Genomic DNA, 16541 nt, shown 5'->3' with positions numbered 1-16541 from the left:
GTAGAAAACATTGTATCGACACTCTCGTTTTAGACATTTTAGCCAAAGAAATCAGGCCACTTCCCTACAGTCACGCTCCATTGCTGCTGAGAGCCTGCATCAGGCCCCTGATGAGTTCCCCCATGGAGCTAATTACCTGGAGAAAGGAAGGAGGCAAAGATGATCATCCCCTGTGGAATTTGCTCTTACACTCCATAGCTCCTCCTCAGCCCACCGAAGTATCAAAACTACGATTTTCCCAAAGAGGCCATGTCAACTCTGATGTTACCAGAGGGCCATCATATCAACCAAATCAAGATCTGGTGGAAGGAACACTGAAGAGAGGCCAGAATCCACCTAGCAGGCCTACAGAGGTGAAACGAAGTCCTTCTGCCTGTTACCAAAAGAAGCTCGTGCTTACCAAGGGTGTACGTCTTGATGCTGACTTTATCTGTCAAAGGATTCCTGGTCATCTCTCCCCTCCTGCCATCATCCTTCTCTCTGATCACACCCCGGGCAGTGGGTGCCCATTTCTCAAAACATCCCCCAATTCAACCTCTTCAGTGAGTCCCTTTAGGTTCCTGAAGGGAGTGTTAGCACAACACGATTTCCACCTGATGCTCTATCAGCTCTGTCTCCTTAGCTTTTTTTCCAGTGGGAATTCCCATGGTTCTCTTTTTCAGCTATATCAACTGTGGTGTAGTTCTCCTTCTAGCACTTTCTGAGAGAAAAATTCTACACAAATACAACCATTTCTGCCCCAGAATATAGGCATTCTCTTAGGGCAGAGAAGGAGCACATCAGGGGTGGTATGTTTGGTGCATAACACAAATGAAAATTCTGTTTTTTGCTTTTACAACAGTTTAGTTTTGTTAAGCAGCTGTCAGTGTGGCTTTCAGTAAGGGGCATCTGTAGCTACGTTTTCCCCGTGCCCTGGTCCCATCCAATGTCAATATATCATTGACTTTGATTTACTGCAAGTTCCTTCCTCTGCCTATTTGGTGAGTGCATCTAACAATGCACCTTCAAAATCTTGTTATTTGGTGGTGAATACCCAGGGGTCACTTCTTTCCTGAAGAATCATGGTACTTGAGATGAAGAGGAATGCTCCCGAGACAAGGGTTGCCTGATTTAGCAAGGAAAAATACAGGCTTAAATGTGAATTTCAGATAAACAACAAATATTCTTTAGTATAAGTACATCCCAAAATTGCACACTTACTTCTGGAATGTACTTATACCATGTGCAACATCTTACTAAAATTATTAAAATATTCTATTAAAAATTATTCATTGTTGACCTGAAATTCAAATTTGTTTAGGTGTTTTATATTTTATCTGGCAATCCTGTCTGAGATCAATTTACATATTCTACAGAGACCAGAGCTGGACTATGTCAGAGTAAACAGCACATTTTTTAACTTTCCCAGTAAGTGGAGGGGTAGAGTGGTAGTCTTTCCCCACTAAAAATGGCGCAGGAAGGGCTATTCGTTCCAACGTGCACATCTGCTTAGGACTGACCCAGAATCAGGTTGGATAAGCTGTATCTGTTTAATAGTGTTGTGTATGTCATTACTTGAAGCTCCTCATGGCTACTTTTGGAGTCATGCATTTTATTTTTATTATTATTATTATTTTTTAAATTTATTTGTCAGAGACAGAGAGAGAGAAAGCATAGCAGGGGAAGCAGCAGGCAGAGGGAGAAGCAGGCTCCCTGCTGAGTAAGGAGTCCTATGTGGGACTCGATCCCAGGACCCTGGGATCATGACCTGAGCTGAAGGCAGACGCTTAACCAACTGAGCCACCCAGGCATCCCTGGAGGCATGCATTTTAATTAATTGCTATTCTTTTATACTTCTTCCCTGAGGTGGTTTTTCAAAATCTTAATCTATAAATCTAATCAGTAGGTTCCTGGGTCTATTTAAATACTGACATTTAAAAATTTTTGAGGATGGCAGTGAACGTTAATGAGATGGAGGATATACAAGAGAAATGAAATATAATTGCCGTTGGATTCATGATAGAATTGATAAAAAAAAAAAACTTCTCCGAAGTGTTACACGGAAACACATTTCTTTCAGAGCATGACATTTCTAAGCCATGTATGAAGGTCCAACCAAGGTTTAGTGTAACTAGTATAAAGTTGAAATGACTCATAGTAAAACAAACAAAGTCTGAATGTCAAACTGGAATTTTAATAGACTCTAACACTAACCTGATTATACGCCTAGAATATTAAGGTCAACAATTTTCCAACAGTTGGATAAACTCTTCGATAAAGGAAGCCTGCTGCCGCTGAGCACAGCTGCACTGCCAGCCACTAGCCTTAACTTTTTAGAAAGGAGAGTTTAGGTCCTACCCCACCCCCATTCCTCTCCTTTTAAAGAATTGGCATGGTTTGGGCTTACGGTGGGGGAAGAGGGGCTCTATCATAGCTTTGTTACCACTCCCCTCAAAGTTCTGTAACAGAGTGGTAGATTAGAGATGGCCACAAATTCTTTGCTCTTTTTCACATTGAAAAGTGAATACTTTCCTTCCCCTCGAATCTGGACTGGCCTTAGTGACTTGCTTGATGAATAGAATGCAGCGTAAGTGACATGCTGGAAGTTTTGAGACCATTTTATAAAAAGCTTTTTGACTTCCACCCAGGCCTCTTGAAATGCTCTCTCTCTGGGAGCCCTGAGTTACCATGTCATTGCCTAAGAGCACGTAGCTGGAGAGGCCATGTGTAGGTCTTCTGGTAACTGTTCCAATGGAGTTCAGCCTTCCAGCCACCATCCAGGCACACCTGTTGAGTGAAGCCATCTTGGGCCTCCAGACACCGCCCCTCCCCCAAGTATTACCAAGGGACTTCATATTGATGCCTCCTCGAACAGAAGAACAGCCCAGCCAAGCCTGGTTGGAATTCTTGACCTCTGAAATCATGAGATAAGATGGTTGTTATTTTAAGCCATTAAGTTTTGAAGTAGTTCGTTAAGCAGGTAACCAGAACAAATAGTGATGTATTGATCTTTACACTTAAAAAGAGAATGAGGTAGGAAGAAAAAAGGGGTGGACGGATGGGAGGAGTGGAATAGAAGGAGATCATAAATGCCTTGGACACAAATGAAAGATGGGTTAGGGATTTAGAAGGCTTAGAGCAAGTTAAAAAAAAAAAATCAGAGTCACAAATTTTTATCAGGCTACTACTGTGATTTAGGGCTACACTCACAACTTGGCCCGACTTCTTAGGGATTCAGAGGGAAAAGAGCAGTAAAGTCTTGCCTCACACAGATGCTGTGAACAGTAATGAATAAACATGACAAATAAAAATGCTTCAAATAAGAGCTGAAAATGCTAAATACGTAAGGAGCAATCTTTGCACCTACTGAAAATTGTTCATCAGATGATTTCAAATTGAAGGCATCTCAGGAGAAAGTAACTTTGAAAACACAAACAGGCTTTTACTTTTTGTACTTTTATTGAAAAGGTACATTTAAAAAAATACACAGACATTTTACCATTTACAGATTGCAGATATAGATGCTCTAAAAGAGTTCACTCTATTTTGTTGTTTTATGATACCTCTTGCCCCTGATACCACAAACATTCCAGTCTTGTTGATACCAGTTTAGAAAGGGGGGCATGGGAGCATGACCTGCAATATATTCGGTGAACAGAAAGACAAATTGTTCAATTATAAATTTTTTATCTTCTGTACATTATTGCATCAGGGAGCCACAAAATTATGTAGCATCATTACAAATGAAACAGGTTAAAAATGAAAAAGATAATTACGTAGAAATACATGGATTCATTGTCTCCTTGCAGAATGCACAAGAGGTGCAAAAATGTGCAACTTAGGAAGCTCTTTTTTTCTGGTTGTATACATTTGCTTAGCAACTCAAACTAAAGTGAGGAAGCTACAAAATAAGTTAAACAAAAATAGCAAACAGGTAGTAATTATAGCTATATTATATGGCTTTCTAGTTCTTTTAAATATCACCAAATAAAACGTGAAATAAACAAAATACATTATCTTTTGTTCTCTTAAAGAGAAAATTCAAAGCTACTTTGCTTCCTAACATTTACACAGCAACTAAGAATGTTGAATTCAGACAAGAGATACAGAACTAGTACTACACAGGATACAACAGTGCTTGGGTCTAAAACAGTACACCATCCCCGTCGACAAGAGTACACCAGAAAAGAAAACATTGTGATCCGTTGGTAAGATGGTATCCACAAGTAAGCACTTGTGTTCATCTATTTTTGTTCCACACTACAATGTGCCCAGTTGGATTCCAGAGTTATTTACAGACGTGTGAGGAAGACCCTAGTTTTCAAGTCTGTCAGGAAAATATTCCTTATCGTTTTCTAAGCCAGATCACACCCATGGAAAAAGAGTCAGCGAATGGTATATAGATACATTGTTTTGTTTTGTTTTCTGACCGATACATGTGCAAGAAACCAATTATCTCAGATACACAGATGGAGTGGGGTGGGGGGAGGGGACAGGGGCATAAAGCCTGGGCTGCTCAGATCCCTAACGGTGGGAGCGGTCCCTAAAAGCACTCTTGAGCCTAGTGATTTCTCAGTCTTTGGAGTCGGGGCTGGGGGGGGGGCTGGGGGGGGCTGCAACGCACTCTTGAGCCTAGTGATTTCTCAGTCTTTGGAGTCGGGGCCGGGGGGGGCGCTGCAACGCAGACGCTCCCGCCGCCGCCGCCCCCTCGGGCCCTCCCCCTGCAGCGGCCCCGGGGCGCGGGCCGTCAGTAGGGCGCGAAGAGGATGGAGGCGGGCGTGGCGCGGAGGGGCCCGTGGCCGGGCCGCAGCAGCGCGGGGGGGATGGCGGGCGCCTGGAAGAGCGACGCCGACGGCCGGGGCGGCAGCGACAGCGCCGACGACACCGCGGCCGCCGCCGCCAGGGGCGACGACAGGAAGGCCGGGGCCAAAGGCTTCATCATGTCTTTCTGGAATGCAAGTTTTGCCTAACGGAGGGAGAGAACCGGACACGGGGTGGGGAGATGGTTTTCGATAAGCACCGCGGACATCTTTTCGCAACACAGACGTTAAGAAGTCGGCTTTTCAAGACCGTGACTCTCAAAAGTCAGGACATTATTTTCACAAGGCTGGGTTTCAGAGGCTCTTGGCACACCTTTGCTTTGATTTGTTTCCATTTCCACTCTTTTTCTGGTGGCCCTTGCCTCTAGGCACTAGGAAGCCGGGGGGGGGGGGGGGGGGGGCCTCTCTGAATAGATACTAAAGCTATTTTGTGCCGCTTCTTCTCACAAAGAAAAAACAAACATACCCAGAAAGTTTCCTGCTTAGATAATGGAGCTCAATTTAAAATTCTGACTACTCGTAAACCACAGTGCAGCTTTGAGAGAGGTTTTCTGGGCGGGGTGGGGGGGAAGGGGGGAGTATGCCTGACCCTACACTTGTCTCTGAAGAGCTGCACTGGGTGAAGTAACTGGGGTTCAGGACGTTAGGGACCTGTTAAGCGTCATGAAAACAAAGTCAGTGTGCACCTCTTTCTCTGGCCACTTAAAGAGTATTCCCTGAAAAACTGCAGCTAACTCAAATTTCTGTCGTTGGGAAGGATTGTAAGTGTGCTAGAAACATTCTCTTTTTAAAGGAATCCCAAGGTGGAATCTTCTTGTAAAGTAAGAAATCAATCCTTAATTTCTCTCTTTTGCAATCAGGAGAAGCTTTGCACACTGGATTTGTTTAATGCAGGTAACACCTGCTTGCAGCATCAGATGGAGGCTTTGCAGAAGCTGGGAGCATCGCCTCCAGCTGGCCAATCCCGCTTCAACCTCAAATGGAATGCCACACTGGGCTAAGTCCCAGGGAGATTATAAAATCCATCCATCTGGGTATTTATATGACATCTATTGCTGGCGCCCCTGGGTATTTTTGCAAAGAAACTGAAAACAGCACATATTGAGAGCAGGTAGGACAGGCTGAATACCAACATGCCTGGGAGACAGGGAAAGAGAGAGTAATACCAACACCCACTTTACTTTCTGGAGAAGGAGGGGTGGAGAGGTGGGTGTAGGAGGGAGGAGAGGGAGAGCTCTCTAGAAAGGAGGACGGTATCAAATGGATGGAGTTTTGTTTAAGGAAAGCAAGCCCTCTTCCAGGTTCAACACATTCCAGGATTCCTCAGGATTACTTGTCTTTGTTCCTGAGCCTTTGTTTTTCTTTATATGCTAAAGAAGGTAGTCTTTGGAAAATGTCCTGGTAAAGAGTAAGGTATTAGCTCTTAAAGAGGTTCAGTTTCTCTTCTCTAAAGCAGCTTCCTTCAAGGTGTCCTACAGCAGAGACTAAGCAGTTCCTTCTAAACTTCTAAACTTCTGTCTATGAGGGCTACGGATATTCAAAACCTTTCAGGACCAGTTAGTCCCTAGGCCCTCCTAACCCACAGTCCTTGCCCCACGAAACAAGTGAGCAGGTGAGGTGAACTTACTGCTAAAATGCTTGGGCTCCGCTGGAGTTTATTGTAAGGGCTGTATTTCGGCTTCAGTGGTTTCCCTGCAACTCGATCCTTATGCCTTCGGCTAGAAATGTGCTGAAAAAAGTTTGATGCATTAGCTGAATCTAACTGTGACCTTTACTCCATGTAAAATATATTTCCTAGATAGAGGCAGCAGGTTGCTCCATTCCCAGTTCTGGCTCCACAGTTCCCCGGTGGTGAGGATTAGATCACCGCGCTCTCAAAATTCAGACTTGCTCCCCACTCAGTTGTGATGCCTCTCTTCCTTTCCTTTCTCTGTAGTACTTACCTGGCTTTGCCTGTTGTTACCGTCGTGACTGATGAGTCTGTCTCCCTAACCACCTTTTGGTCTGTGAAAGACAGGCTGAACATCTTGTCTTCCAGAAGTTCCTGCTCGACTGACTACAAGCTCCAGGTTGAATGCTGTACTCACCTAGCCCAGAACCATCATGTAGATTAGATAGATACACAAGCCAGTGGTTGATGAGGGAGCAGAAGGCTAGCTGAGGACAAAGCAGAAGCTGACACCCTACACCCTCCCCCCCCCACAATGTGATATGTGTGACATTCCTCAGGCACTCCTGGCTGCCCTAAAGGAAAAACAGGTGGTTAACTGATCGAGATCACGGTCCTACAGGAGAGGAGTTTCCCTCAGTTCACAAATTTAGTGAACTGAGGGAACTTTAGTGAACTTTAGTGAACTAGTGATTTACAAGGAAGGAGCTTTCTTATCAATAGCCTAACTTCCAGAGACCCAGAACTCAGTTTCCGGAAGCCCTAACATCACCCTCCCCTCCATAAAATAAAGGGAGGCTGAGGCGGAAGGAAATGTAAATAAAATTGGAATTTCTTTTTGAACCTGAAGCCCATTGACAAGGACGTGTGTTAGGAGGAACGTAACATTCCTCCAGGAAACTCCCAACTGTCTTCCTGTTAGTGCCTCATTAGAGGGAAAAACAGCCTTGGCTTGACAATCAATAACCAGGCCTCCAGTATCCTGAGAGTCTTCTTTAGCATATGACAGTCCTCTGGACACCCCCTTTGTCCTCACCTCCCCAACTCCTGAGTATATAATCTGCCACGCCTCACAGCCCCGGGGCCGCAGCTCATTCTGCCCGTGGGTCCTGTCCCTGGGCTTTAATAAACCACCATTTTGCACCAAAGACATCTCAAGAATTCTTTCTTGGTCATCTGCTCCAGACCTCACCCCACCGAACCTCACCTATAATTTAAAACTTCATTGGTGGTGACCCAACAACAGTGAATACTAATTCAGGATACATTACCTGCTTGAGCTGAATTTCTGAATTAACATGAACATCACAGATTTCACAATGAAATGTCTTGTTCTGTAGTCCTGAGCCCTTACTGCCATTCTGCATCTTTAACCTTGATCCAGGTCTAGGATAGGACTTAATTGGACCAGCCCCATTACGAGCTTCAACCATGGTCTTGTGTTTGGATCCTAAGACAGAAAGAGACATACATTAAGTAAGTAGCTATTTAAGAACTGAATAGATATATGAATAGCTCTCTGTTTTCTTATCTTTGAGAAGTTTATCTTCAGGCCGAATTTCTCATTGCTTTTTAAAAAAATAATCATTTTAATGCTGATTATAAACAGTTTTTATTTATTATAAACAATGACACTGATTATTCAACACATTTTTGTGGTAAAAAATGGGAAAACATGAGTATATTATGGAGAAAATATGGAAAATATAGAGAAGCATAAGTAAGATTACCCTATCTATATTTTCACCACTCAGAGATAACGACTGTTATCATTTTAGTTTTCTTTTTCAGGTTTTGTTTTGTTTATATACTAAAAAATACATATATTTTCAAAATTGGGATCATACTAGTTAAATATCCTGAAAATTTCACACAGCAAATCATATACTTTTTTTTTTAATAGTTACATTTTAATGACGGAGCACTATGTTCTCTCATGTTGGGTTACTATAATATAGCATTCGACGTTTCCCTACTGAGGGACTTTTAAATTGTTTCTCTTTTTTTCTAAGTGTGTTGCAGTGAACATTGTGCATAGATATTTGTCTTCATCTCTGTCACTTCATTGTAATGAGTTTTGGGAAATATTAGATGCTTTTGAGAAAATAAAGAACAGAATAAGTTTTATCTCCAATTTGCTTTAAACTTTTGCCTTGCTGTTTCCAAAATTATGATATCCTACTTTTCTTAAAATCATTCCTTTGAGTCATAAAAGCAGAGAAGACACGGAACAAACCTAACGTCTAAACAACAAAAGATACGGTATTCTGCTGGGAAAAGTTGGGTTTTGTTATAAGCACGATTTAAATTCAAATGATAGCTGCTAACCTGTGTTGTGTGCCTCTAGCTGGGACAGGGAGTTCACAGCCACTTTGCATAGTGAACAATACAGTAATTTTTTGGCTTTTTCTTCTTCTGATTCAGAAACAGTACCAGGAGCTCCGTTTGTGCTCTTCGAGGGAGAAGCGGCTGTCCCAGGTGGCAAGGATGCTGTGCCAGATTTGAGGAGATAGGAGCCCCCTTCGGAGCCTGATGGCTGACTGCAACTGTTGACTTTTAGCTTCCCTTTATTTTCTAAGAGAGACGCAGAGAGATCATATTGACACTTCATGTACCGTATCAACACATGGAAAATTGACATAGAGGAATTACACATAGAAAATGGATTTCCATATATAGTTTTAATCTCCAGCACAGATTTTAGTTCATTGAACTTGACTGAAAAAGAACTCCATGCCATCAGTTTCCAGTATCAGCTCACCCCTAGATTATGATGACTTATGAAAAATGTACTTTTTTTCTCCCACTGGTGGCATGTAACTTTCTGAGAACCTTGAGTTGTAAATTATGCTCCAGGGAAGTTTTTCATGTATAGGAAAACCAACTTCTTTCCAATACGAGTACATGATATGATGGTAACGTGAAATAAGTCAATCGTCAATTGTGGTTTCATTTGACTATTCATGCTTTCATTATGACATGGACATGAAATTAAAATTCAGTTTTTATACCAAGTTAGCATTTTAACTTTGGGGTATTGGGGTAGAGGTGAGGGAAGAAGCATGGTTAATTTGGGTTATGGTCAGTTAAGTTTTTGCTGCTCTTTGAATGGCAAAGCAATTTATCTAAAATACAAGATGTGGGCGCCTGGGTGGCTCAGTTGTTAAGCGTCTGCCTTCGGCTCAGGTCATGATCCCAGGGTCCTGGGATCGAGCCCAGCATTGGGCTCCCTGCTCGGCAGGAAGCCTACTTCTCCCTCTCCCACTCCCCCTGCTTGTGTTCCTGCTCTCGCTGTCAAATAAATAAATAAAATTAAAAATAAATAAATAAATAAAATACAAGATACAAAGATTTAATTCATTATACTTATGACTACCAGTCTAAATTATGTTTTTTTTTTTTTTTTTTTTTTTTAAGTAAACTCTACCCTCAATGTGGGGCTCAAACTCACGACCCTGAGCTCAAGAGTCACATATTCTACCAGTTAGGCCAGCCAGCCGCCCCTAAAATCTTAAGTTTTAAGTAATGACGTTAACCATAAGCACAATATGAGGATTAGCCAAATCATTTATAGACATCTTGGCATTTTGATCATGTAGCTACTAAATGTTCTAATTCTCAAGGCCCATGCTGCAAGCTATAAGGAGGCTCAGAGTGACTTTAACAGAATTTCACTCTTCAGGGTACATTTGCTATTCAAGACAGGTTCTGTTCAGTGGCTCCTTTGGGAAAGAAACTGGAACTTCTTAGGCAACAGCCTAATCCATCACACATTTAAGCTGAGTAGAGCTGGTGCTCTCAGAAAATGTCTACTGATGTGCTGATAAAGTCTTATTAAGAGGGGAAGGAAATTAAAACTGAAAACTTATTTGTTAATTGTCCTAGCTAATTGGAACTATGTGCCATGGGCCTGGATCACCAAGAGGGAAGGAGTGACTGGAGGAACTGCAACATGATAGTGTGTGTCTGATCTGCAGATGGGGCGAAGCCAAAGGTTTCATTTGCATCAAAAATAATGGGAGATCATATTTCTACCTGTTTGATTTTGGGATCAACAGTTGATTTCCATCCCTTTTTCTGCACTGAATCCATCCAGGTCAAGACTAGCGGGGATTCTATAGATGAATTCCAGATCTGGATGGTGTTTGGAATAAGTAAATGCTCAGATTCATTTCTTATCCTTGGGTTTCACAATTTATATTCCTTTTCAGCAAGTTTATTAAAACTTCAGGATGCCATGAAGTATAATGGAAAAGATCTTAGACTCTTACTAAACTGACTTTCATAGCATGAGAGAAGGAAATAAAATCAATCTTCTTAAATGGTAACAGTAAGTAAATTAGATTGAAGATTATTTCAGGCTTGGAACTCTCATCTATAAGGATCCCTCAGACTGATTTTACGATATTATAGAACTCACAAAGCAGTGAAATAATTCAGTAATCTTAACATTTGCACCTATAGAATTACTCAGTTTCTTGTGATGGAACTCAAGTTATTGCAGAGCAAAATCTTTGCTTCAAGCATTTCATAAGATATTTCATATAAATTTCACCTAAAGAATCTGACCTGTTTTAGTCATTTACTCATTCTCTCTCTTATTTGTATTTATTTTATTGTCCCTTATATTGATCTCCCTCATATACTCTTATTTATATAGAATGTTACAATTTACAAAGTGCCATCATTTACATTATCTTATTATCTGTCACAACAAACTTGTGAAATAGGTAAGGCTGAAAATAATTATTCCCGGGGCGCCTGGGTGGCTCAGTTGGTTAAGCGACTGCCTTCGGCTCAGGTCATGATCCTGGAGTCCCGGGATCGAGTCCCGCATCGGGCTCCCTGCTCGGCAGGGAGTCTGCTTCTCCCTCGGACCCTCCCCCCTCTCATGTGCTCTCTTTCTCATTCTCTCTGTCTCAAATAAATAAATAAAATCTTAAAAAAAAAAAAAAAGAAAATAATTATTCCCATCTCAAAGATGAGAAAACTCAGGCTCATCAAAACTGAATAATGTCCCACAGATTAGTAGGTGGCATAAATGAGCAGCATGAGGTTTTCTCTAACTATTCACTGGGTAGTGTATTCATCTTCCTGCACAAAGGGTGGACTTCATGTGGCATTAACATTATAAAAGGCATACAGTGGTCACTGGAGATGTGATAAAGCTGTTGCTTTCTTTAGTTTTAAAGCATATATGCCTTCAGTGAAAATATCTAGCCTATTCAACAATCATCTGATTCAGAGAAGATGGACAGAATTATCTTTTTCTCTCTATTCCTATTTCTTTAAGAAAAATTAAACAGATTTCCTTTCCATATCTCCTTTTCAAAAGAGGTCATTTATTCATTAACAAATGAATATTAACAAAATGCTATTGCTGACAATGTGCTAGACACTGAAGAGAATAGTAAATAAAGTAGGTATAGACTAAGAAAATAGAAGTTTAGCAGGGAAAATGAGATAGTCACTCAGAGATCTCTAATTTATGACAGAAACGGGTAAGAGGCATGGGAGCATGGAGCAGGAAATGATTTCTTTTGGTCAGGAAGAGAGAGGCATTCTTTATAAAGGAAGTGATATTTTGGCCAGGTTTTGAAGGTCAGATTTAGATAAGCACAGGATGAGGTGAGAAGGAACCGGAAGTGAATGGTTAGAGGTGGCAACATGAGGAGATGCTTAGGTGTTAGAAAGCTTGGGGTTTGCTTGCTTAATACCTGCTAGCTCAGCATAGATGATGGCAACAGGTGTAACGAGAGATATTATTATAAAGGTGAGTTGAATCAGAAGGTAGAGAATATCTTAAGACTCATGAAATGGATACTAAGGGAGGCCATTTTCCTTTAAAAATATTAAGAGATATGGTATCTTTACATAAATCATGTTTTACTTTTTATCCTCTAGATAGGCCAGAGTCTTAAGCTTTGTGAATACAGGGATAAATTTTGACCCTGAAAACGTGTAAATGGTTCCATCATATTTAGGAAATTCTGCCATTGGATTGATACTAGTTAGTCGATAAAGCAGATCCTAAAATCATCAATGCAATAATATATTTAAATTTTGGCATTCTTTCTGGATAAGCTTCAAAGCTTAATTTTGTTATTTCTCATTTTAATTGCTCTATATTTTTATCAAAATCCTTTCTGTTATTTTTCTTTTCTTGTTGGCATTTTTTAAAGCCTCCTTATTTTGTGTATTTGAAAGTTTAATGAATGTACTGTTTACTTCTGTTTCTTTTAATAAAGATGCATGTCATCTGGAACTTCTGGTTAATGTGAATTCCATTTTCAAGTAGTCCCTCACCTAGTGTTAATTAGCAGGTCTTCTGACTGTCTTCATTATTTTCTGATTACTCAAATGCCTTTTTTTAGGTTTTATCCTATAAGACTTCGAAGCAAAATTTGCTTAGCTACATCAGAATTGTCCTTTGTAACAAATATCTGTAATTTATGCACCCAAGTGAATTTAATTCTTCAAAGTAGCTGTCGTGGAAGGTTCCACATTGATTTACTTATTTCCCAAACTTCTAAGCATTTTGAAAACCTCCCATTTTGGAACTGTTTTCATATCTAGTTGATAAACTATGTGAAGGAAATCAGTCTTCAATATTTATTCGTCACAGTTATTTTTTACTCCAAAACTTTACTCAGATTAACCCACCTGTTCATCAAACTTAGCTCTATATCACTCAAAACACAGCTTCAGAGGACAAATAAGCTAACACAGAAGATGAAAAGAACATGCCAGAAGTTCTGGAAGCAGTTTTCGGAAACTAATCCTGTTGGTAACTAGAAGACTCATATCCATATATAGGTCTTAATTTAAAAAAATAATCAAAATAATATTATAACTACATTGTAGATCTTATATTTCGAAGTAGAACTTTGGAACCTAAAATCCAATTTTTATGATTCCACTTACAAGGTTACTCTTTAGTTTAATGTTACTAATATAAGTTTTTTCAAACCAGGTTTTAATGTTTTAATAATAGATACATATTTTATATAATAAATTTATGTTCAATGTAGAAAATAAAGTCATACAAAAAACTTTTAAAAATCACCCATGATTCCATCACCTAAAATAAACTTTTTCCATAAAGCACCAGATGGTAAAAATACATTAAGCTTTGTAGGCCATACTGTTTCTGTTGCAACTACTAAGCTTTGCTATTATAGCAGGAAAGCAGCCACCAGCATGGCTGTGATCTAATAAAACTTTATTTACAAAAATAGGCAGCAGGCTAGCTTTAGCCCACACAGGTAGTAGTTTGCCAACACTTGACCTAGATTATTATAATCATAACTGTTACTTCATACTATTTACACAATAATATATGTGAATAGACAGAAACATGAGGTCACTAACATTTTTCAATTAGCAATAAATCAAGAATATCTTTCCATGTCAGTAAATATAGAGTTGGATCATGATTTATAACAAATGATACTTACTCATATGGGGAGGTACTATAATTTATTCAACTAATCTTCTTTGATATTTGGGTTATTTCTGCTTTGCACTTTTACCATGTTAAATAGATACGGAATGGGAGTTTGGTTGCCTCAGAATGAAGGATTCAAGCCCAAACTGAAAGCAATTGGCCATCAGTATCTCAGCATCTTAGAGTAAGTCCCCAAGGAACACCCCAGACACAAACGTGTAGCATTTCTAAGAGGTAGTAGAACTTATCTTGCTACCAACATCTTTTCATGCACTTCTCTAGACTATCTAAGGATCGGAGGACTCACTGGCATCAGGAGCTTCTGTCCTCGTTGGATGCTTCTGAATCTAGCCAAAGTAGCAAAACCAGAAGTGCATGTAAGAAGGGACACTGGCATTTCATTTCCCAGTTTGACAACTTCTGATCTTAGTCATCTGCCCCTCATACCAGGTGAAGTAGGGGAAAGGAAGGTTGGGGACAGATGAGCTAGACCAAGAAAGGTCAGAAGTTGAAGGACCTGTAATCTCAGTTTGGCATGTCAAGGTTGAACGAGTTTTCTTTGGGTCAATAGGACATCTTGAAAGGCGGTCAGGCTTGAGCCCTGTTACAGGTAACTGAAGAGAAGGCTGATCACCAGGACCCTGGCAGCAAGAGGTTGAGGAGTGGACTTCTCTGGTGGTGGGAGCTGTGGAAGGACTGGAAGAACCACATGAAGATCTTACACATGGTCCTCCAGAGAGAGACAGCGTCTGGACACCTGCCACGCAGAGGGCATCAATGACTGTCATTAAGTACAAAAACATTGGCCATTTCTTCTCTAATTTCTCCCCCTATCCCTAACAATTGGAAAGGGCAAGCACTAGAAATTATAGGATAGGGAAGAAGGGAACAGCAGACTATGCGCCTTCTCGTGGTCCAACCTAAGCCAGAAGAAGGAGGTGTTCAGTTGGATAAGAGACTAAAGTTTCAGTAAGACCAGACTTTCTGATATCTGATGTCTCTGAGGAATGAGAAAGTACATAAAGTTTAATGAATTTATACATATGCATGCATTTGTTGAAACAGAAGATATAAGACATGTAGGAAATACAAGATGCAAGATACTGATACATAAGATATAAGGCTATAGATATTTCCACCATCCTAGAGGTCTCCCCTGAATCTCTGATCAGGTGATACTCCCCCTCCCTCCAAGGTAACCACCTTCCTCATCTCTATCCACTTAGATCAGTTTTGCCTATTTTTGAACTTCATAGAAGTGTAATCACGCAATATGTATTCTTTTGTGTCTGGCTTCTTTCACTCAACATTATGTCTATAAGATTCATCCATGTTGCTGTACATAGAACTTTGTTTCTAAGAGCTGAAGAGTATTCCATTGTATGACTATGCCACCATTTATTTACTATTGATAAACATTTGGAATATTTTCAGTTTGGGGCTATTTTGAATAATGCTACTATAAACATTCTTATATGTATTTTTGGTAGACGTAAGTACTCATTTATGGTCAATGTATATGCATTGGAGTGGAATTGCTGGGCCATTAGATATATAGATCTATCTATCTATCATCTATCTCCATCGAGCTTTAGGAGATTCTAAAGACAGTTTTCCAAAATCCTTGTGATTTATATTCCTACCAGGAGCATGTGAGAATTCCAGCTGTTGTACCCCCTCCCCAACACACGGTATCAGCGCTGTCAGTCCTCTTGGGTTCAGCCACTCCGGTGGAGCTGTGGTGGTGTCTCACTGGGGTTTTCGTTTGTATTTCCCTACTGCCTAATGGTATTGAACACCTTTGCCTATTTTTATTGGCCAATTATATACCTTCTTTTGTGAAGTGCTTGGTCAAATCTGTTGTTGTTGTTGTTGTTTTTTAACTTGAGAAAAGTGCTCAGGAAACCAAGGTCACAACTTTAACAGAATTGTTCTTTGTGCTTTCTGAGGTCACTGAAATATACTGCTTGTCACTTCTTTGTACAATTAAATTTTCCTTTTTATACTTAATATTTCACCAAAAAGAATTAGCAACAGAGGCATGCAGGGAAAGGACTGCTGGTCATATTCTTTCCTGTATTCACAAGCACCTTGTCCGGCATCTCATTTGTATTCCAAAAAACAAAGCAATGCCGCATTACTGCTTACCACTCATTAAACCAAGTTAGCTCACTTTGATAAGGAATTCTGAAATCATTCTCCTCTGTTTTATTTTCCCACTTTCTAAATAATGAGAAATTAATGGGTGTCAGTCACAGTACATACTTCCTTACTAGTTGTGCAGTCTTGTGAGAAGTGAAGCTAAAAAGCCCATGGGGTTCTGTATCAGACCAAAAAAAACCCAAAAAACAAAAAACCCAAGCCCCTAAAACACTGCAAACCTGTATGCTTGTTGATTGGTGTGCCGTGGAAGACTTCCTAACTCTTTGCTTCGTTTGTCCCTTCCTTATCTACACATTTGACACAGTAAAAGTGACAAAAACCACCAACTGATGACAGATATTTTAAAGTTTAAAGTGGAATTGCATTCAGACAGTTAATGGACTTGGGCGGTAGGGGAGGAGCAGCACGCAAGCTGCAAGATGAATAAGCCAATTTGGTACCTTGGCGTTCTTTGCAAAACAAA

At 40.3% G+C, this 16541-nt stretch overlaps 1 protein-coding gene across 8 annotated transcripts in view; it reads right to left on the bottom strand.

Moving 5' to 3' along the window:
• Positions 1-4590: 4590 nt before the first annotated feature.
• ZNF385B (zinc finger protein 385B) overlaps positions 4591-16541 on the bottom strand; it is a 393630-nt gene continuing 381679 nt past the window's right edge. For all 8 annotated transcript variants that reach the window (XM_035007615.1, XM_035007618.1, XM_035007616.1 and 5 more), the window contains 4 exons: positions 8797-9042; positions 7740-7918; positions 6427-6528; positions 4591-4945 (listed from right to left, as the gene is read on the bottom strand). In XM_035007615.1, coding sequence (XP_034863506.1) covers positions 4727-4945; positions 6427-6528; positions 7740-7918; positions 8797-9042 — 746 coding nt within the window. In that variant the 3' untranslated portion in view covers positions 4591-4726. The remainder of the gene's footprint in view (positions 4946-6426; positions 6529-7739; positions 7919-8796; positions 9043-16541) is intronic.

Source organism: Mirounga leonina, unplaced genomic scaffold (assembly GCF_011800145.1).
Source record: "Mirounga leonina isolate KUSES-001 unplaced genomic scaffold, KU_Mleo_1.0 Mir_151, whole genome shotgun sequence".
Taxonomy (NCBI): domain Eukaryota; kingdom Metazoa; phylum Chordata; class Mammalia; order Carnivora; family Phocidae; genus Mirounga; species Mirounga leonina.
This window is presented reverse-complemented; position numbering and strand designations above follow the sequence as displayed.